Source organism: Mesoplodon mirus, assembly GCF_964341445.2.
Source record: "Mesoplodon mirus genome assembly, chromosome: 2".
NCBI classification, from domain to species: Eukaryota; Metazoa; Chordata; class Mammalia; order Artiodactyla; family Ziphiidae; genus Mesoplodon; species Mesoplodon mirus.
In genome coordinates, this window is record NC_138977.1 from 91,758,237 (window position 1) to 91,781,531 (window position 23,295).

General features: G+C 44.1%; 1 protein-coding gene across 8 annotated transcripts in view; it reads left to right on the plus strand.

Annotated features, from left to right (window-relative positions):
- PDGFRA (platelet derived growth factor receptor alpha) overlaps nt 1–20,133 on the plus strand; it is a 46,709-nt gene extending 26,576 nt beyond the window's left edge. For all 8 annotated transcript variants that reach the window (XM_082629429.1, XM_082629430.1, XM_082629434.1 and 5 more), the window contains 11 exons: nt 941–1,045; nt 1,430–1,540; nt 1,785–1,938; nt 2,797–2,963; nt 5,422–5,537; nt 5,899–6,021; nt 7,188–7,299; nt 8,558–8,657; nt 8,770–8,875; nt 10,349–10,590; nt 17,244–20,133. In XM_082629429.1, the coding sequence (XP_082485555.1) occupies nt 941–1,045; nt 1,430–1,540; nt 1,785–1,938; nt 2,797–2,963; nt 5,422–5,537; nt 5,899–6,021; nt 7,188–7,299; nt 8,558–8,657; nt 8,770–8,875; nt 10,349–10,590; nt 17,244–17,391 (1,484 nt within the window). In that variant the 3' untranslated portion in view covers nt 17,392–20,133. The remainder of the gene's footprint in view (nt 1–940; nt 1,046–1,429; nt 1,541–1,784; nt 1,939–2,796; nt 2,964–5,421; nt 5,538–5,898; nt 6,022–7,187; nt 7,300–8,557; nt 8,658–8,769; nt 8,876–10,348; nt 10,591–17,243) is intronic.
- The last annotated feature ends 3,162 nt before the right edge of the window (nt 20,134–23,295 follow it).

The window sequence follows — 23,295 nt, forward strand, 5'->3', positions numbered from 1 at the left end:
AACAAGACACCCTATTCACATACGTATACCTGAGAACTAAGCTTTCTTTATTATATTTTCTCCCTTGTTTTACAAAAAGGGATGAGGAGCTTAGGGAAGTTAAAAAGTAATAAAATGTGGAGAAAAGGGGCAACATCCCTAACGTACCAAGAGGCATTCCTGTGTCTCTCTGCTTCTGTGTATTGTCAAGTTGCTAGGGAAGCAGTACCTTTCCAGGAACAGTTTCCAGCCATGCAGACATGCAGTCACAGGCAGTGTTGGCTGTTAGTGCCCTTTTATGAGCTGAGTCTTTCCCTGGCTTGGCAGAAGCATCTGTTTTAGACTGTGAGCTCTTTTAAGAGTGGGGACCAGAGCTTCCATTTCATTTTGTATCTGCCAGCGTGTGGCAAAGTGTTGTGCTCCTAGGGCATGTTTAGCCTTTGCCCTTCCTAGTCTTCCTAAGAAACAGGCAGCAAGGGAGCCAGCCCGAAGTTGTCTTCATCACTGCCTAGAATCCGTGATGTCTTGAATACTGAAGTATTTCCAGTGGATAAAGGCTTATTGATGCAAAAGATGCCCCTGTTTGTGTGTGGAAAACAGAAGGGTAGAGAACCAGGAGGTTTGGGCCAGAGCCACAGAAAGCAAGTGCCACAGAGCCCACGATTTGGCCCGGTTCTCCAGCTGGTAGACAGAGTGCTCACACCAGGGAGGGATACACCCTCTTTCTTCCCGCCTGTGTTTTCCTTTCCTTTGCAAATGTTATTTGACAAAAGCAGTTAATACTAATTTCCTTCCCTGTGGGCTCAATTCTGGTTTTGCCATGATGACTTGGAGGAATCATTATGCTTCCTCCACATGGGAGAAACACCACCCAGCTGTGTACCCATGAGCGCTGGCCGCGGTAAATGAAGCTGATGAGATGCCTGATTCTGCATGTGTTGATGGTGCTGGTTGCCCACAGGTCGTATCCTGGGCTCTGGTGCATTTGGGAAAGTGGTTGAAGGAACTGCCTATGGATTAAGTCGGTCCCAACCTGTCATGAAAGTAGCAGTGAAGATGCTAAAACGTAAGTGCCCCTTTCTGGGGATTTTTTGAACATGGAGATATTAAGTAAATTGCTCAAAATCACACAGCCAGTAAATGCCAAATTTAGGACTAGATCTTGGTTCTTTTGACTCTAGGTTTTATGCATATTTAGACTCTTTTGTCAGTTAGTTTTATTTAGATTGTTCTTGTTGCCTATATGTTGGAAAATCAAGAGTTATTTTTAGTGGCTTCTTTTTACCCTGAAGACTAGGGATTAGTTATTAGCATCTAGACTGAGTCACTGTTTCTCTTTTAGACTGTTGTTAAATAAAATGATGTCCAATCATAGGATTAGCCATGTTTTTGGCTTCTTCTGGGTAGTAAATAGTTTAGTTGACTGATATGTGATTTATTTCTTCAATAGCCACAGCCAGATCCAGTGAAAAACAAGCTCTCATGTCTGAACTGAAGATAATGACCCACCTGGGGCCGCATTTAAACATTGTGAACTTGCTGGGAGCCTGCACCAAGTCAGGTAGGCTTGCTCACCTGGGAGTAAGGATTTTCATAGAACACTATGGTTGTGAAGACTGTCTAGGCTTTTAAATTCCCAAATATGCCAGCAAATATAAGTCCCTTGAATGGAGTTGTTGACTGGATTCTGTTGAGGGAAGCTCACTCTTCTTGAGCAGCATCTCTTACCAGTGTAGACACAGTAATGCATGGCTCTTCTTTTCTTCATTTTCTTGCTCATCTCCAACTGGTTTTGGACCCCACAGGCCCCATTTACATCATCACTGAGTACTGTTTCTATGGGGATTTGGTCAACTATTTGCATAAGAATAGGGACAGCTTCTTGAGCCGCCACCCAGAGAAGCCAAAGAAAGAGCTGGACATTTTTGGATTGAACCCTGCTGACGAAAGCACACGAAGGTAGGTGCAAAGAGAGACGCTGTTGTGAATCATTGTCTTATGAGCTTCACCAGTGGAGAGAACCCATGTCCTGATAAAGGCCATGTCTGCAGATTCAGTGCCAGGAGGTAGCAAGACTTAGAGTCAACTACCCTGCTCCATCATCCTGTAACATGGTGCTGAGAGATACCTGATGTCTGCAGGTGTTTTGAACCAGGATATCATGTTGGGGATAGGTTTGAATGAGAGTGAGAGTTGGAATGGTTCTGGGAACCAGTTTGCTGTTTATGTGTGTTCTACTTAAGACCTCTAAATGCATCTCTGGCCAGGGATGCCCCAGTACTCATATCTTATGAGAAACTATCTGAGGATTTCTAAGTTTGAGATACTGGTCCTTGCTGAACCTTGCCTATTAGTCAAGCCAATGAAGTGACGACCCCCACTGTAGAAGTCTAAAGTGGCTAAAAAGATCTCTGTAGATACAAAGTTCTGTAAGATCAGAAAGGACGTGAGTTCACTTCATATTAATTTACTCAATGGACACCAAATTGGTGCTAAATTTATTGAGTAGCAGGATTTGTCTGCCCAAGCCACTTGGTCACGTGGTGCAGGTTTGTGGCCCGTGAACTGAAAAACAGAATAAAGACAGACACAGCTGATTTGAGATGGTCCATGTGTTTGTGTGATCATTGATTGATGCTCATCTCCCCGACTAGACCACCCTCATGAAGGGTATGGGTGGTTGTGCTTTTGTTCCCCGTGCTGCCCCCATGGCCACCACTGCCTCGCATGTGGTGGGTACCTAGTTGTCATCTACTGAATGTCAGGCGATCACTCCAGAGGACACCCTCGTTAAGGTTTCTTTTCCCGTTTTTACAGTTACGTTATTTTATCTTTTGAAAATAACGGTGACTACATGGACATGAAGCAAGCTGACACTACACAGTATGTCCCCATGCTGGAAAGGAAAGAGGTTTCTAAGTACTCAGACATCCAGAGAGCGCTGTATGATCGCCCAGCCTCATATAAGAAGAAATCCATGTTAGGTAAAGGTGTCTTTTCTTATGCTTTGGGTGTTGTAATCTTTCAGTGGTTTAATATGATACCTAAAATACTCAGAAGATGGTGAGCAGGCCTGGTAAGTAGGACCGCCAGGCCACATGGTTCCTAACTGCAGATCTGCACAACTGAGTCTATGACATGTTTTTGAAGGTCTGTGGCCTGTGAATTGAAAAAAGAAAAAGAATAAAGATAGACCTAGTGTAATACATTTTTCAGACTTTAAATGTAATTATTTTATTTTATTAATTTTATCTTTTTGTCCAGTTTTATTGAGATATAATTGATATACAGGACTGTGTAAGTTTAAGTTGCACAGCATAATGATTTGACTTACAAACATCATGAAATGATTACCACAATAAGTTTAGTGAACATCCATTATCTCACACAGATGCAAAATAAAAGAAAAAGAAAAAAATTGTTTTCCTTGTGATGAGAATTCTATTTACTCTCTTAACTTTCATATATAATATACAGCAGTGTTAATTATATTGATCATGTTGTACATTATATCCCTGTAATGTACATTTTAAAATGTAGTCGGGGCTTCCCTGGTGGCGCAGTGGTTGAGAGTCCGCCTGCCGATGCAGGGGACGCGGGTTCGTGCCCCGGTCTGGGAGGATCCCACATGCCGTGGAGTGGCTGGGCCCGTGAGCCATGGCCGCTGAGCCTGCGCTTCCGGAGCCTGTGCTCCACAACGGGAGAGGGCACAACAGTGAGAGGCCCGCGTACCGCAAAATAATAATAATAATAAATAAATAAATTTAAAATGTAGTCATTTTAAAGAATTGTTTATTCTGACATAATGGTATTCATTTTTTGGTGTTCACATTACTTTTTTTTTTTCTTCTTCTTCTTTAAATGAAAGTATGGTGGTAGTTGATGTTTTTTCTCAGTACCCTTACTTGGAAAAATTAAAAGCTGGCAATCTTATATTGGTTCCTAATATTATTTTTTTTAATTTAATTATATAAATCTCGAATATCTGTGAGTTCAATAGCCCTTGTTTTTAGCTTTGCTAATATCCAGTTTGTGATAGAAACTGGAAAGTGGACAATTTGAGGTTATACTTTCTGACACGGGTGTCGGGTTTTTCTACTGAATGTTGTTTGAAGGAAGATCTGTTTGTTTTCAAAGCAGATGAGCATGTGGCAGGGTTGAATTGATTTGTAAACTCCAGGGAGCCTAGCTGATGCCCATAGCAGATGGACCACCCCACATTTGCTGGGGGGTGGTCCTTCCAGGCTTCTACTCTCATCACAGGCTTGGAGTTTGGAGGAGGCTGCTAGATACATCTGACGATGCCTTGTTCCATAATCTTGTATTATTGGGTCTGAGACTTCCCGTTGGTCCCTGCAAAAAAGTGTTGAGCTGTCATGGAAATTGTTTTGAAAATCATTAATGTACTCTGGATGCTTTCAGGGTTCTTAAGTGAAAGGTACAGTCATTAAAAAAAGAATGTGCTTGTTTTGCAAAGCGCAGTACAGAATAATATTTTCCACTCCTGCAGCTCCAAGGTCCATTCACATGTCATTGCCAACTGGGTAAACTTCCAAGCCCTTTAAAAAGATTAGCCAGTGAGACTTGTCGGAACCAGTCCTTCCTCTCCCCTCCTGTATTGTTAAAAATAGTTTACGTTGCTTCCCAGGCTGGACGTGGCTCTAGATGTCAGGGGAACCTGATTCATGCTCAGCCCAGGCCCAGTTGGCAGGCAGACCATTGCTTTCTGGCTGGAAGAATGTGAAGGGCTGCAGCTACTCTTCACATGCCTGAACTTTTTCAAAAAGTGCTGAGAACTGCTGGCCTAGATTGCCTGCTTCCTCGAAAACCCTGGGACCCTTCCAGAGGGGACCAACTGGGGAAAGTGGACAAGTTACAAAGAAAGGGAACTACGTGCAAAGTCTTTGGCACTGACCTTTAAGATCGCTACCTCTAGTTGGACTGGTGGCTAATTTTATTCACAAAGTAAGCCAAGTACTATGAAGGTGGCTTTAAAAAGAAAAAAAAGCAATTCCTAGAAGCTGCTTTTTCAAAGAGCCCTCGTGTACATTCCTCACAGAAGATTTGTGTGTGTGTGTGTGTGTGTGTGTTTAAAGTGGCTGAGGTGATTTGCTAACTAAGATTGAAAAAAGAAATTTGGGAGGCAAACAACAAAATATGTGTGAGAACGCATGATACTGGTCCTTATGGAATCATATATACTTATATATATATTTAAACCAGGTATATGTTTCTACAGATGTATTTCTTTTTAAAGAGAGCACTTTTGCATATTTTACGCACCCACCTGTGAGGTTTAGAAACTATAACAAAATGATCTTAAGTGTGTTCTTTGGACAAGCCTCCGCAGTCTGATGAGTGGCCCAGCCCTTCGGGAGTATCAAGGTGGGTGATGTTTCATGCTGTCTGCCAGCACCAACACACTTAATTCCTTTCCTGCAGACTCAGAAGTCAAAAACCTCCTTTCGGATGATAACTCAGAAGGCCTTACTTTGTTGGATTTGTTGAGCTTTACCTATCAAGTTGCCCGAGGAATGGAGTTTTTGGCTTCAAAAAATGTAAGTGTATTCAGGGGACAGAGACTTATTTAGACTCAGGCCACAGATCTGAGCAAGGTGAACGTGGAAGGGAGATCGTGGAGAAGTCTGTAACAATGGTTGCTTCTCTCTTCCTCATCCCCAAAGCAGAGCGGGGCATCCAACAGGATCAGGTGTCTACTTTTCTCCAGAGCTTTGTCCCTCTTGGGAGGGACTGGGATGAGAGCCTGAGAGAGGGGAGCTCTTTATGCCAGGACAGCCTGCCTGAGGCTGTGTGCCAGGCAGCTCCAAGCACCCCCATGAAGTGGCCAGTCTTGCAGGGGTGATGCTGTCTAGCGCAGGTGGATTGACACTCTCCGTCATTTCTTCCCTTTCTGCGCAGTGTGTCCACCGGGACCTGGCCGCTCGCAACGTCCTTCTGGCGCAAGGGAAAATCGTGAAGATCTGTGACTTTGGCCTGGCCAGAGACATCATGCATGATTCGAACTACGTGTCAAAAGGCAGCGTACGTGCTCTCACCTTGTTTGGCGTGCTCGCCCTCCCTCACTTGCATCTCTGAAAGCAGGTTTTGCTTCCAGCCATTCAGTGCCCAGATTTTTAACACAGAGTCCATGACATTCATGAATGGGCTCCAGGGGTCAGTATGAAAAGCACAGGCTCTACAGACAGACTCCCTGGGTGTGAGCACCATCTCCAGCACCTACTAGTGTGGGGACTTAGGGCAAGTTACTTGGCCGTTCAGTACCTCGGTTTCCCTATCTGTATCAGGGAAGTGACATTAGTACCTATCTCCTGAGTTGCTGCAGAGTATTAGATCACTGGATTCATGTAAAATGCTTAGGACAGTGCCTGGCACATACAAAGCAGCCTGTAAGTGTTAGTTATTAATACGTAAGTTGTGCATTTATTTCCGAGGAGAGCATCTCTTTTATTAAATTTTCAAATGGTGTCTATGACCCCTAAAATGTTAAAACCATTTGAGTTAATACATCTTAGAGGCACAGTTTCCTTAAAGATAGTCATTCTGTCCTACACTTGAACCTTCTCCCCACTATTTCTTATAGTTCAAAAATGTAATTGGCGGGCTTCCCTGGTGGCGCGGTGGTTGAGAGTCCGCCTGCCGATGCAGGGGACACGGGTTTGTGCCCCGGTCCGGGAAGATCCCACATCCCGCGGAGCGGCTGGGCCCGTGAGCCATGGCCGCTGAGCCTGAGCGTCCGGAGCCTGTGCTCCGCAACGGGAGAGGCCACAACGGTGAGAGGCCCGTGTACCGCAAAAAAAAAAAAAAAAAAAAAAATGTAATTGGCTCTCAGGTCACTAGGTCGGTTCTTAATTTTGTTCCTAGGAAGACCTGAAAATAGGGGACAGGTCCATTCAGGGCTCACGCTTTTGGGGTAAAAATTCAGGATTAAATATCTTGGCATGTTATTCCTTGGAAGGGTGTAAGAGGCAGCAGTGACCATCCATCATTCATTAAATAAGTACTGAGCACCCACTAGGTGCCAGGCACTCTTCTGAGTGCTGAGAGTACAGAAGTGAACTAAAGAGACACTCCTGTGGGGCAAGGTTGCCAGTGCAAGCTATTAGCCCAGAGAGAACCCCTTTCTATTCCTGCTGCTGTAGATCATAGCTGCATATGCTGGGTTTAACATCCTCCCCACTTCCCTGCAGACCTTTCTCCCGGTGAAGTGGATGGCTCCTGAGAGCATCTTCGACAACCTCTACACCACACTGAGCGACGTCTGGTCTTACGGCATTCTGCTCTGGGAGATCTTTTCCCTCGGTATGGGCCTGACATCTCTGCTTGTTTGGGTTGTTCTGGAACAACACTGAAAGGGAGGTGCTGTGTTTTCCAAGCTCCAGGATGTAAACAATGTTAAGATACCTAGTGTGGGTCAAGTGCACTGCAGCCGATTCACATGTTGTGCACTTACGATGGCTAGTGTGTGTCTGAGCAGACCGAGAAGGGGTCTTGGGGAACTGTGCCCTCACCCCTGGCCTTTGCCCCCACTTCTCCTTTGAGCTACATCAGAGGGACTGTCTCCTACTGGAAATGCTCCTGATGACATCGACTCACCCACTGCTTCTTCACCTTGGACTCTGGGTTAAGTGGGTTCACCAGTGGGGATTCACCCTCCCTCACCTCATGGTGATAGACACTCAGTGAAAGTAGTACAGTGAGGGCAGGGGAATGGTGACTCCCTTCCTGGTCATCATTCTGGAGGAGAGAAACCTTCTAGTCATTCAGTAAGTCAGGCACCGGTTACTGAAGAACACAGGTGCCCCGAGCTACCAGGTGAGGGCCCTGCTAGGGGGTGATTCACGCCCCTGACTTCCAGACAGTTCATCTGGGGAGAGGAAACTTACACATTTAATGATAAGCTGTGTGGTCCTGATTTAAAATTGTAATGGAAGCTCAGAGAACAGAGGAGTCCTGGAGTAGTTTTGGAAGGAAACTAAACTTGACCTGGCCTTGGCCACAAAAATGTGAAATGTTTCATGAATCCACTATTGTCCTGATGTGACAGTAAAGGGCTTTCCCTGCCTGTTCTCCTTTTTCGTTCCTAGTTCACCCCTCCATAGATGTCACTGTGGATCATCCAAGTGTGTGGCTTAACTGAGTCTCGTATTCTGTTACAAACAGAGAATTATCTAGACATTTCAAGACTTCTGCCTTAATTATTTGAACATTTCTGATGAAAATGACTTTTTTGGCCTCAGTGATTCAGAATTTCTCTGGCTTTTCTCTTTTGCTTTGTATTCATAGATCCAGTAGTCAGAAACATTGAAAAACACTTTTGTGCTTTTTCTAGGCATGGAGAATTTTTGCCTAGGGTGTCTGGACTTGATCAACCTAGAAGTCCTGGTTAACTTTAAGATTTGGGCAAGGCTGTGAAATCAAGCAGATGATAACACTTAATTTCTTTGGAAGAACCGATACTTCAAGGCGGGGATCCCCAAACATTTTCTAAAGGTGCCAAGTGTTTCAACAGTGTACCACACACCCGTCAGTCCTGGTCATTTTCTTCTTGGGTCCTCAGGTGGCACACCCTACCCTGGCATGATGGTGGATTCTACTTTCTACAATAAGATCAAGAGTGGGTACCGGATGGCCAAGCCCGACCACGCCACCAGTGAAGTGTGAGCCCCCTTGCTATTCCGTGGGCCTATGTTCATGCCCAGTGGGTCTATGGGGGTAGGGGGTGCCCTGACGTTCCTCCCCGTGCCCACTGTGAGTCCTGTGCTTCTCCAGCTACGAGATCATGGTGAAGTGCTGGAACAGTGAGCCAGAGAAGAGACCCTCCTTTTACCACCTGAGTGAGATTGTGGAGAATCTGCTGCCTGGACAATATAAAAAGGTTTGTCTGAGCCTCTTAAGATGGGTGAGTGGAGGGGCTTCCCTGGTGGTGCAGTGGTTGAGAGTCTGCCTGCCAATGCAGGGGACACGGGTTCGTGCCCCGGTCCGGGAGGATCCCACATGCCGGGAAGTGGCTGGGCCCGTGAGCCATGGCCGCTGAGCCTGCGCTTCCGGAGCCTGTGCTCCACAGCGGGAGAGGCCACAACAGTGAGAGGCCCGCGTACCGCGAGAAAAAAAAAAAAAAAAAAAAAGATGGGTGAGTGGAAAGGAATGGGCAAAGGGAGGAGACAACAGCTGGTCATTACACAGGAGAGCAGTACTGTTCAACACTATTTTAAAGGAGCATTTTCAAAGGAGGAAAAAGATTGTGTGATCCAGTGGCCGGGGCTTCAGGGAGTGCTCCCCGGGCCCTTGGTAGCAATGATGAGTAGAAACCCTCCTCTTCCTGCACGGCTCCCTTTCATCCTAAGTGTGCAACACCTGTAAGCACTTCATTCTGCATATGTTTGACTATCTGAAGCTACTGTGCAGTTAGAAGTCTCAGAGCACCCACAGCCATTAAATCGCTAATTTGAATGCACTTAAATCCATGCGAAATTGGCTTTTACCAGCTGACTGGAAGGAACAACCTCAGCTGTTATCTGTGGCTCCAGCTGGTTTTTTGTGGAATAGGAGGCATTGTTCAAAGGAACAAATATAATTTCATGGAACCAAGCAGGATACGGTAATGAATGAAACAAATTTTTGCTGAGATGCTGAGAAGGAAACCTAGACACACTTGTGTAATAAACTCAATTTCTTAGATTCAGTCACCATGTAGGTTTTCCATACTTATTGCTTCTCTTCCTTCTTCTCAAGGAAGAGCAGTGTTAGCTGAACTGGAAGTTAAATACTTTTGTTTATCGATTATCTCACTGCCCATTACAACTGCCATAAGTGAGGCAGAAGGAAGGAAGGAAATTAACGATAGGAAAGTCAGAAACACTCTGGTTGGTGAAATTGTGTTGATGGGAACAGACTGGAACTATTGTTGAAAATGGGGTCTTTTTTAAATCAGTGGTCCCTAAGTTTTGAATTAAATTTCTCTAGTGTTTGGGGATCAGGAAGACTTCTGGTATGGTGCTCCCAGTGGAAGCCCTATTCACCTCTTATTGAGACCCATCCAAGCCCTGGAGAGACTGTGTGATGGGGACCAGAAGGGTCCATGCTAGTCCCAGAGAAGGGAGTGTGTGCATATGGGGGCACAGTTGTAGCTACTGACTGAGAAGGGGTTCTCGGTATCTCAAGACCTACCAGCAGGATATCTCTGCCACTGGTGGCCCTTTCTTCATGTTACACATCTCTGGGGAACAGTTAACACCTGACTCTCCTTCAGTTGTCAACAGTTAAAAAATAGTAAGTTCTGAGCATCTGTGTCCTTTTTTGCAGTTCTATCAGTAACCCTTGAATAACTATGTGAAATGAACATTTGCAGAGTTATGAAAAGATTCACCTGGACTTCCTGAAGAGTGACCATCCCGCCGTGGCACGTATGCGCGTGGACTCTGATAATGCGTACATTGGCGTCACCTACAAAAACGAGGAGGACAAACTGAAGGACTGGGAGGGTGGCCTCGACGAGCAGAGGCTGAGCGCAGATAGTGGCTACATCATCCCTCTGCCTGACATCGATCCTGTTCCTGAAGAGGAAGACCTGGGCAAAAGGAACAGACACAGGTAGACACAAGACCTCAGCTTCCCGCCAAGCTCTCTCCCCTCCCCTCCCCCAGTGCACCTGAAGGGGAGGAGCCATTGCCCCATTGTGAGGCCCTCCTGGTGCTGAATCTGTCCTGGGGAGCCAGTGGCAGAACCCCCAGGGGTCTGTTTAGTTTTGAAAATGCTTCCCAGATGATTCTTTAAATTTTTTATTTTTATTTTTTTAGTTTACTCAAATACAGTTGGCTTACAATATTATATTAGTGTCAAGTGTACAACATGGTGATCTGATATTTTTATAGATTATACACCATATAAAGTTATATAAATTGTAGATTATTTCCCTATATGTGCTGTATATTACATCCCTGTGATTTATTTATTTTATAACTGGTAGTTTGTACCTTTTAATCCCATTCACCTACTTTGCCCCTCTCCCCTCTGGTAACCACTAGTTTGTTCTCTGTGAGTCTGTTTTTGTTTTGTTTGTTAATTTTTTTTTTTTTTTTTAGTTTCCACATATACGTGAAAACATACAGTATTTGTCTCTGACTCATTTCAATAAGTATAACACCCTCCAGGTCCATTCATGTTGTCACAAATGGCAGGATTTCATTCTTTTTTATGGCTGAGTATTTCATTGTGTATATATACCGTATCTTCCTTATCCATTAGTCGGTTGACGGGCACTTAGGTTGCTTCCATATCATGGCTATTGTAAATAATGATGTTAAGAACACTGGGGTGCATGTATCTTTCCGAATTAGTGTTTTCATCTTCTTTGGATAAATACCGAGAAGTGGAACTGCCGCGTCGTATGGTAGTTCTATTTTTAATTTTTTGAGGAAACTCCATATTTTTTTCCATAGTGGTTGCACCAATTTACATTCCCACTAACAATGTACTAGGGTTTTCTTTTTTCCACATCCTCACCACCACTTGTTATTTCTTGTCTTTTTTTTTTAATTTATTAATTTTATTTTATTTATTTATTTATTTTTGGCTGTGTTGCGTCTTTGTTGCTGTGCGCGGGCTTTCTCTAGTTGCGGTGAGCGGGAGCCACTCTTCAGTGTGGTGCGAGGGCATCTCATTGAGGTGGCTTCCCCTGTTGCGGAGCACGGGCTCTAGGCGTGTGGGCTTCAGTAGTTGTGGCACATGGGCTCAGTAGTTGTGGCTTATGGGCTTAGTTGCTCCACGGCATGTGGGATCTTCCTGGGCCAGGGCTCGAACCCATGTCCCCTGCATTGGCAGGCAGATTCTTAACCACTGCGCCACCAGGGAAGCCCTATTTCTTGTCTTTTTGATGATAGCCATTCTGACAGGCATGAGATGATATCTCACTGTGGTTTTGATTTGCATTTCCCTGATTATTAGTGATGTTGAGCATCTTTTCATGTGCCTGTTGACCATCTGTATGCCTTCTTTGGAAAAATGCCTATTCAGGTCCTCTGCCCAATTTTTAATTGGATTGTTTGGGGTTTTTTGATATTGAGTTGTATGAGTTCTTTATGTATTTTGGTTATTAATCCCTTATCAGACATATTGTTTGCAAATACCTTCTCTCATTCAGTAGGTTCCCTTTTCATTTTGTTATTGGTTTCCCTTGCTGTGCAAAATGTTTGATCAGGTCCCATTTGTTTATTTTTGTTGTTGTTGTTCTTGGCTGAGGAGACAGATCCAAAAAAAATATTGCTTAGACCAATGTCAAAGAGTGTACCGCCTATATTTGCTCCCTGGAGCTTGTGGAGGTCTAGGGCAGGAAGGGACATGTTTCCCTGATGGAGAACGTTTGACCTAAGTCCTCAAGTAATTTGATCAAACTGACACAGCAACTATGATTACTGAAATAATATAAGCCTCTCTTGCTGTTTTTTTTTTCTTTTCTTTTTTGGCCCCACAGCATGTGGGTGGGATCTTGTGGGATCTTAGTTCCATGACCAGGAGTGTAACCCACATCCCCTGCAGTGGAAGCTTGGAGTCTTAACCACTGGACCGCCAGATAAATCCTTCTTACTGTTTTCTTATTTAGTTTCTTAATTCAAACCGAGGAGAAAGTTGAGAGGCAGGCTGTACTGGGCTATTTGACGCTACATCAGTGGTTTCATTTATTCATTCATTCATTCATGCTATGTTGGGTCTTTGTTGCTGTGCCTGTGATTTCTCTAATTGTGGAGAGTGGGGGCTACTCTTCATTGTGGTGCATGGGCTTCTCATTGTGGTGGCTTCTCTCGTTGCGGAGCATAGGCATGCGGGTTTCAGTAGTTGTGGCGCACAGGCTTAGTTGCTCTGCGGCATGTGGGATCTTCCCCGCCCAGGGCTCAAACCCATGTTCCCAGCAATGGCAGGCGGATTCTTAACCACTGCGCCACCAGGGAAGTCCCCATCAGTGGTTTTAAACCCTAGCTGCAAGTTGGAACCGCCTGGGGAGATTTGATAACTACTGCTATACAAGCCTCACCCAGACCAACAAATGATCATCTCTGGGAGTGAGGCACAAGCACCCTCTGGCTGATTTGTTCTTTCTTTCTTTCTAACTTTGTATTATGGAAGATTTCTAACGTGCATACTTCAAACAGTATAGTGAACTGTCAGGTACCCACCACTCAACTTCAGTGTTGATGAACCCATGACCTGTCTGCTTGCATGGCCATATCTACTCCTCCTCTACCACTTCCCTCTGGTTATTTTGAAGCAGATCCTAGACATCATATCATTTCATCCATAATATTTCAGCATACATCTCAAAAAGATAAGGGCTCTATTTTTAAAAATAACTACAGTACCATTATTTCACCCCCCAAATTGACAATAAATAGTTAAAAGCATCAGATATCCAGTCAGTGTTCAAATTTCCTTGATTCTCTCATAAATATTATTTTACATTTAGTTTGTTCTGTTCAAGACCCAAATAAGAGTCACACATTGACTTTGGTTGATAGAGCTCTGTAAGTTCGTTCTGCCTCTTTTAGCCCCCTTGCATATTGTTTGTGTAAAAACCAGAGCCTTTGCCTATAGAGTTCCCACATTCAGAATTTTGCTGCTTGCATTACTGTTGTGAGTTTTATCATATGCTTCTGTCTCCTATATTTGTTGGAAATTGGTAGTTAGTCTAGAGGCTTGATCTGACTCCGTAGATTTTTGGTAAGTGTGCTTCAAAGATGATGCTGTGTACAGGAGGTACATGCTGTACCGCTGTCTCTTTTTGTGACAATAGCAGCCACTGGTGATCATACCTAGACCCATTAATTTATTACCAACGTGATGCTAACGCACAGCCAGCACTAGAACCATTGGTTTGTATGGTCCAGGTGGAGGGGCCATGCCCCACTTCCTTGCTCTCTTTGCATAACCCTTGGACAGACGCAGGAGAAGGTAGGTGGTGATAGTGGCCCCAGGTTCAAGGTCCAAGTTGCTTATGAGTTTCTCTCTCTCTCTCTTCATTCAGGATATTGCTGTCTCTTTCTCATTTAGTTGAATACATATAAATATTTAGGCAGAAGCACATGACATTATTATTTTGGAGGCTTATAATTGTGACCTCTCTCAACCAATTTAGGTATAAGATATAGACAGCCCTTGTTTATGTGTATGCACCAGGTAATTTTAAAAGTATAGTTTTTGTTTGTTTGTTTTTGAGATGAGATTTGGAGATGGGGGAAAGTGGGCTGTCTGACTTACCTTTCTATTTATCCTCTGCTCAGAACAATTTTTAAATGTGTTTATGTTCCTTTAGCAAACAGTGTTTCTCCAAGTTTTGGGTAGTTTTTGTAGAACTTTTCGGGGTGGGAAGAAGGTTGAACAGTGGGTCTTGGAGCACTTGCTATGCCCCAGATCTCTCATCCATTTGGTTACTTTGTGTTTGAGGGCCCTGAATATTTCAACTGTAAAAAAGGGTTCTGCTTCTAAATAAAGTTAGAAAATCACTTTGGGATAAATAACATAAGAAAGGTGCCAAGAATTGTTCTAGGGGTACACAAGGCTGGACTTCAGAATTTGACATGTATTCCACAGAGAGAGCAATTCTAGTTGGTAGGTAGTTGTTGTATTAGAAAACTGGAACTTATGTAAGGGTGATACATTTGGTCTTCTCTGAATCACACAAAGTATGTCCCAAATGATTACACTAGGTCAGTGAGACTGTGGCCCTAACAGGTGGGCTAAGATGGTGAGTGTCCTAGCTTGTGCTGCCTTAACACAGTACCACAGACCAAGGGGCTTGAACAACAGGAATTTCTCACAGTTCTGGAAGCTGGAAATTCAAGATCAAGGTGTTGGCAGGTTTGGTTTCTCCCGAGGCTTCTCTCCTTGGCTTGCACGTGGCCACCTTCTTGCTGTGTCCTCACATGGGCTTTTTCTGTGTGTGCATCTCTGGTGTCTCCTCTTATAAGGACACCAATCCTACTGGGCTAGGGCCCCATCCTTATGACTTTGTTTAACCTTAATTACCTCCTTAAAGGCCCTGTCTCCACATTTGTCACATTGGGGGTTGGGGCTTCAACATATGAATTTGGTGGGATACAATTCAGCCCATAAAAGATGGGGGATCCCAGATCTGGGAAGCTCTGGGTGTAGGCAGGCAGGAGTGAGCATGGTGGTCTCGTGGAACACCCTCCTCAGGCTCAGGATGCTTGGCCTTGGGAGGCGAGTGGGCCTGAGGAAAAAAGGGCCTTGCTGTAGAGGACTTGGGGATGCTAGGTCAGAGCCTATCAGGAGTCAGGTCCTGGGCTACAAGATGAGTACTGTGGCTTGGGAACCAGAAATAAGCCCAGTCATCAGCATTAGGATCCCCTGTCCATGAAGCCTGATGAGCAGCAAGGATGATGTGGTGCTGAGTCTTGGTGTAAGCTAGCTTCTTCTGTGCCCACAGTCCAGCCATTGGCCAAGGTCCCAGGAACTGGGTTTGGCCTCCTGGGGAGAGAGGCTGCCAGGACTAGATGGTTATTAAGACCAGCCAAGTGGATTAGGGTTCACAGTGAGGCTGTAGGGCCAGGGTATAAGTGGGGAAGGAAGGTGGAGTACAGACTAGGAACTGAGCAAAAGCTCAGTCTTAAGGAAGGGCCCAATCTGGAGGGTTATGAAGGGGAACTCAGTCCAGTAGCCCCATAGGTTCTAAGAGCTCTCTGGGCCACAGGGACCCCATGGTGGAGGGTAGCAGACTGCTTCTCATGGGCTTCTATTGGCCAGGCTTGGTTCTCTGCTTGGAAACTGATATGGAAAGGAGGGGAGAGAGGCAGGAAAAGAGTGAGAGCCTCTTTTTTGGTATGCATGTGTAAGACTCCGTCATGTGGCCACCCAACTGATGGTGTGGTTTCTATGCTGTGTTTGTAGCACGGTGCTGCAGCCATGAGGAGGTGAAGCCATGGTCCTGCCGATCAGCAGGTGATAATCTGCTTGGAGCTAAAAGAGATACATACAAATTTAGCAACACAGGGCAGCATAACAGTAAGACAGTAAGAGTTCAGAGAAGGGAAGACAGGCAGTAGTGACAGTCTGGAGACTCTAGAGAATATTTTCTAAAAATTTTTGTGAAAAATTTTAAGTGTCCAGAAGAATTGTAAGAATATATCTACCACTTAGATTTAGCTGTTGTTAACACTGTATCACATTTGCTTTACCTATATATTCTATATATAATATACATATATATGGTAGGTGTTGTGTGTATCACAAACATACACTCATACTTTTCTTTCTTGCTAAGTCACTTGAAACAAAATCATTTGAAATTCCAGCACACATCTCCTAAGAATAAGGAGACTCTCCTACATAACCATAATAGCATGACCACACATGAGAAAATTGACAACTATTCCTTGATATCATCTAATATCCAGGCCCTATTCAAATTCAGAGCTTGGATAACAGCAACAATAATCATAACTAACATTTATCGAGCACTTATTATGTGCTAGGCACTCTGCTCAGTGCTGTATGGTTATTGCCTTACTGCTGTATTTAATCTCCCTAACAAACAGGAATATTGTCAGGCACTGTTGTCATCTCATTTTATAGGCAAGGGAACAAGTTCAGGAGGTTAAGGGACTTGTGTGAAGTCCCACAGCTGGTAAGTGGTGGACCATTCCAGATCTAAGGCTTTCTGACTCTAGAACTCCCTTCTCAGACACTACTCTAGTAAGTAAAGAGCCTTCACCTGGGCATTTAGGATTCAAGGGGGGATTGGATGTAAGAGGAGGGGAAGGAGGGCATTCCTGGGGCGTGGGGTGAAACCCTGAGATCACAGTTTGGACGTTCAGGAGCTTTCAGGGCTAGCAAGTGACTGACCCGGCTGCACTTTGCCCCAATTTCATCCCTCTGCTTTTTCTTCCCCAGGCCTTTTGATTGGGCATTGCTTCTTTTCTCTTCCACTGGGGTTGAGTAGGGACAATAGAAATTGTCACAGCTTGTTAGCAACTTTGGTGGAAGATCTGGCAGAAGAGAAGGGAAGCTGAAGTGTGGAGATGACCTGTGGATCTGGGTTTCCCGTATGGCCCACTGCAGTGTGATGGGGGCTGCATCTGGCTTGGTGGCAAAATCTTGCCCGGCTGGGTAGCCGGGGTTTGAATGCCAAAGGATGTTGCAGGAAGAGCTCCTTTGCCTTTGGGGGGCCACCTTGGAAATGCCCCCATGGTCTAGTTGGTCTGACTGTGATCTTTTCTATTCTTTCCCTTCCCCAGCTCGCAGACCTCTGAAGAGAGTGCCATTGAGACAGGTTCCAGCAGTTCTACCTTCATCAAGAGGGAGGATGAGACCATCGAGGACATCGACATGATGGACGACATTGGCATAGACTCCTCGGACCTGGTGGAAGACAGCTTCCTGTAACTGGCAGATTCAGGGAGGACCTTCCACTCCTGGAACCAACTTGGATCCTTTTAAGAAAACCACTTTACTGCAATGCAAAGTTTGAGGGGAGGACTTGGATGATGTGTAAAGAGAAGTTCCCAGCCAAGGGCCTCAGGGAGCCTTCTAAATACGAATGAATGGGATATTCTGAAATGAACTCTTTTGTTGTGGCCTCTGGCAATGCTTCAGTAGCATCTCATTGGCATGTGAAGTATGGAGGTAGATGGACAAGGAAATAACGGGCCACAGGAGACAAACTTTGCGATTCAGGGGCATTGGTGAGATTCCAACGTACACAACTTTTACTGCAACAAAACTCCAGCATTGTAATATTGTAAATAACTCTAACCAAGGATGTGTTTTGATTTGTATTAACTATCTTCTCTGGACTTCTGGAGAGACCACTCAGTCCACCCATGTACTTCACGCTTGAAACCTGGTATCAGCTGCTGTTGGACTTTCTTACGAAGTACATGCAAAACCACTTTTGAACCTTAAAAGGTACTGGTACTATAGCATTTTACTTTTTTTTTTAGTGTTGAGGAGATAAAAGATAATAATTAACCAACTTCGTTTATTAGATTTGGGTCATTTATAAGCCCGACAACTCATTTTCATATTGTAATCTACGTTTATAATAATGCTACTGTTATCAGTAACACTAAATGTGTAATATGTAACACGTTTTCCCTACAGAAAAAGCACAATTTAAAAAAAATCCTTACTAAGTAGGTGACAAGTTTGACAGTTTTTGACATTTATATTAAATAACATGTTTCTCTATAAAATATGGTTATAGCTTTAGTGGATTAAATTTAGTTGAACATAGAGAACAAAGTAAGAGTAGTGTCTCTCAGCAAGTCAGAGTTTTTAACTATGTACTGAATGGTTCCCTAATCCATTGTACTAAAAGCAATTAACTGCCCTTTGAAGTAATGTGATTTGGAATAAATAAACAAAACCCCTAAATCCTAAATGTTCTCAATATTAAGGCATGAGTCTCTGCCTAACATGACTTCTCATATTATTACCCAGTGGAAAAAGTAATCATCAGCAAAAAGACTGGATTTGCAGAGATTTTTTTTCATGCCTGGTGATAATTCTGGTGGATCTCAACACATATATATTTTTAATTCTGCGAACCCTGAAAAAGTCAGAAGGATGCCCTGAACAGGACCCCCTTTCCTTACCCCCAGGAGAAGTAGTTTGGAACTCTGAGACAATAAAGGCATTGTTTAGTGAAGGCTGTGTGTGCCTCAGCCTGGATCCTTGGTCCCCATATGTAACTGGCAACCAGAATCATGAGATTCTATGTCCCCATCCGAGAGATAATGAATTAATTAGGTCTGGGGGAGCAGAGTCCTGTATTTTTATAAACATCCTGGCTGTTCTGATCAGCCAGATTTGGGGAACACTGGTCTAGATGACAGGAAGTTGCCATGGGAAAAAAATTATTTGAAATAGAAATCAACCACGTAGGAAGCCTGCTATTTAAATCTTTGGCTTTGGGTCAGTGACATTTAATGCCATATATCTGGCAATTGCTACACTTAATTTAATTTTACAGTCTTAGCTGAGACTGAGCAAGCCAAATCTTGGTTTAGTAGATCTTCTCACTGCATGGGGAACTGAACTCCCTCCCCACCAGTTTCCCGCCAAAAGGCATGTACAAAAATGATGCAGTTCAGTGTACCAAGTCTCTGTATGACCAGGTCAGTATTTTGGTGAAAAAAATTTTTAAGTTTTACTGATATTTTGGGGTTAGATGGGAGGACAGACTGTCACATCCATCCAGATTGTCAAACCGTTGTTGTGGGTTCATTGGCATTCTGTGCGATACCACTTAATTGCTGACACCATATGAATGAAACATGGGCTGTGATTACTGCAATCACTGTGCGTACTTGTGGCAGGTGATGCTTTGGAAGATGTAGAAGCAATAACAAGGTACTTGACTACCTACTGGTGTAATCTCAATGCAAGCCCCACCTTTTTCATGGTAAGTGTGAAGACTGAGCCAGATTGGCCAATTTAAAAAGAAAACCTGACTAGGTTCTGTAGAGCCAATTAGACTTGAAATACATTTGTGTTTCTAGAATCACAGCTCAAGCACTCTGTTTATCGCTCCCTGTTTATCGTACAGCCTCCTTTTGTTGATGCTTTGCATTTTGATGTCCTTTGAGTCTTGCATGACATCATGAGGCTGGATGAAAATTCTCAGACCAGCAGGATCTAGTCCTGACGAATGCTGTCACCTGAGTTTGTATGTGGCTGCATTTTTTTTTCTCTCTTAAATAGTGTTTTCAGTGTATGACAGATTTATTTCCTTTCTGGCCTCCTGCAAAGACCCCAGATGAAAATTTGTCAATCCTTCCTGCTTTCTATTTTTATGAAGACAATCAAAGTTGGCCTGAGAAACACAATTTGTGACTTTTTAAATGATTGATGATGTCCTTAAAATGTGGTCTGCCAATCTGTACAAAATGGTCCTATTTTTGTGAAGAGGGACGTGAGATAAAATGATGTTATACATCAATATGTATATATGTATTTCTATATAGACTTGGAGAATACTGCCAAAACATTTATGACAAGCTGTATCACTGCCTTTGTTTATATTTTTTTAACTGTGATATTCCCCACAGGCACATTAACTGTTGCACTTTTGAATGTCCAAAATTTATATTTTAGAAATAATAAAGAGAAAAATACGTAAATGTTCCCAAAACGGTGGTGTGGTGAATGTTGGAGAACTAACTCAATAGGAAGAGTCTACCGATACAATTGTGTTACAAATTGCCCCGTTCATGTTTTTGTTTTAAAACGTGTAAATGAAGATCTTTATATTTCAATAAATGAGATATATATATATATAATTTTAAATTATGCTAAGGTTTTAGCATTTTTGTCTTTAGTTTAACCATAAATTAAACCAATCCTATTTAACTTACTTTAGTGACATTCTAGTAGGACTCTGTATTATGGTTTTAATGAAACCAATAGAAAATTCTAGTTGCAAACATTATTTGAGGTTGTTAGTTCTCAGAACCAGCATTTGACTTAAAGATGACTGGCACCTAGCTCATCTTTGATCCTGTCTATTGTTTGTTATAGTAGCATTTTGTGCATTTTCCCCTGCACAAGGAAAACAAGACTGCATTTACTCTGGACCCGGTTCAAACATTGTTCAAGTATGTAAAATAAAAGGTTAAAGTCTTTTTTCACCATATCTTCTTCCCTGTCCCTGTCCCATTTCCCAGAGGAAGAACTGCATCTTTTTTATGTGTTCTTTTATCCTTTCAGCCCCCTTTTTGTTCATCTGCTTATATACATATATACACATCTCTACTTTGCTTTATATTTTACCTAAATGGGATTGTACTTTATGTAATGCTTTGTAATGTGCTTGGTTCTTTCTTTTTAATAGACTTAATTTTTTTAGAGCAGTTTTAAATTCATAGCAAAATCGAGCAAAGGTACAGAGATTTCCCTCATATGCCCCCGTACATGCACCTCCTCTCCCATTATCACCACTCCCCACAGAGTGGTACCTTTGTTAAGACTGAGGAACCTACATTGACACATCATTATCACCAGAGTCCACAGTGTTTTTTCTCTTTAAGTGCTATCTTTTAGAGATCTCTGTCACAAGTATATATAGGTAAACCTTCCTCATTTTTTATCAGCCGCATAGTATCCCATCGTGTAAATATACCATAATTTATGCAATCTCGTTCCTATAGATAGATTTATAGTTTCCAATCCTTTGCTATTAAAATGACTTCATGGACTTCCCTGGTGGTGCAGTGGTTAAGAATCCTCCTGCCAATGCAGGGGATACGGGTTTGAGCCCTGGTCCGGGAAGATCCCACATGCCGCAGAGCAACTAAGCCCGTGCACCACAACTACTGAGCCTGCGCTCTAGAGCCTGTGAGCACAACTACTGAGCCTGTATGCCACAACTCCTGAAGCCTGCATGCCTAGAGCCCGTGCTCCGCAACGAGAAGCCACCACAATGAGAGGCCCGTGCACCGCAACGAAGAGTAGCCCCTGCTCACTGCAACTGGAGAAAGCCTGCACACAGCAACAAAGGCCCAACGCAGCCAAAAATAAATAAAATAAAATAAATAAAATAAAATAAATAAAATAGATGGAGGAGCTTCAAGATGGTGGAAGAGTAAGACATGGAGATCACCTTCCTCCCCACAAATACATCGGAAATACATCTACACGTGGAACAACTCCTACAGAACACCTACTGAACGCTGGCAGAAGACCTCAGACTTCCCAAAAGGCAAGAAACTCCCCCACGTACCTGGGTAAGGCAAAAGAAAAAAGGAAAAACAGAGGCAAAAGGATAGGGACGGGACCTGCACCAGCGGGAAGGAGCTGTGAAGGAGGAAAGGTTTCCACACACTAGGAAGCCCCTTCGCGGGTGGAGACTGCGGGTGGCGGAGGGGGAAATCTTCGGAGCCACGGAGGAGAGCGCAGCAACAGGGGTGCGGAGGGCAAAGCGGAGAGATTCCCGCACAGAGGATCGGTGCTGACCGGCACTCACCAGCCCGAGAGGCTTGTCTGCTCACCCGCCAGGGTGGGCGGGGCTGGGAGCTGAGGCTCGGGCTTCGGTCGGAGCGCAGGGAGAAGACTGGGGTTGGCGGCGTGAACACAGCCTGAGGGGGCTAGTGCGCCACGGCTAGCTGGGAAGGAGTCCGGGAAAAAGTCTCGAGCTGCCGAAGAGACAAGAGACTTTTTCTTGCCTCTTTGTTTCCTGGTGTGCAAGGAGAGGGGATTAAGAGCGCCGCTTAAAGGAGCTCCAGAGACGGGCGCGAGCCCAGCGCGGACCCCAGAGACGGGCACGAGATGCTAAGGCTGCTGCTGCAGCCACCAAGAAGCCTGTGTGCAAGCCCAGCTCACTATCTACACCTCCCCTCCCAGGAGCCTGTGCAGCCCGCCACTGCCAGGGTCCCGTGATCCAGGGACAACTTCCCCGGGAGAACGCACGGTGCGCCTCAGGCTGGTGCAACATTACGCTGGCCTCCGCTGCCGCAGGCTCGTCCCGCATCCGTGCCCCTCCTTCCCCCTGGCCTGAGTGAGCCAGAGCCCCCCGAAATCAGCTGCTCCTTTAACCCCGTCCTGTCTGAGGAAAGAACAGATGCCCTCAGGTGACCTACATGCGCAGGCGGGTCCAAATCCAAAGCTGAACCCCCGGAGCTGTGCAAACAAAGAAGAGAAAGGGAAATCTCTCCCAGAAGCCTCAGGAGCAGCGAATTAAATCTCCACAATCAACTTGATGTACCCTGCATCTGTGGAAGACCTGAATAGACAACGAATCATCCCAAACTGAGGAGGTGGACTTTGGGAGCAACGATATATATATATTTTTTTCTCTTTTTCTCTTTTTGTGAGTGTGTATGTGTATGCGTCTGTGTGTGATTTTGTCTGTATAGCTTTGCTTTTACCATTTGTCCTAAGGTTCTGTCTGTCCGGTTTTTTTTCGGTTTTTTTCGTTTTTTTTTTAGTCTAGTTTTTAGCACTTGTTATCATTGGTGGATTTGTTTTTTGGTTTGGTTGCTCTCTTCTTTCTTTCTTTTTTATAATTACTTAAAATTTTTTAAAATAATTTTTCATTTTAATAACTTTATTTTATTTTATCTTCTTCTTTCTTTCCTTCTTTTTTTTTTTTTCTCCCTTTTATTCTGAGCCATGTGGATGACAGGCTCTTGGTGTTCCAGCCAGGTGTCAGGGCTGTGCCTCTGAGGTGGGAGAGGCAAGTTCAGGACATTCGTCCACCAGAGACCTCCCAGCTCCATGTAATATTAAACGGCGAAAATCTCCCAGAGATCTCCATCTCAACGCCAAGACCCAGCTCCACTCAACGACCAG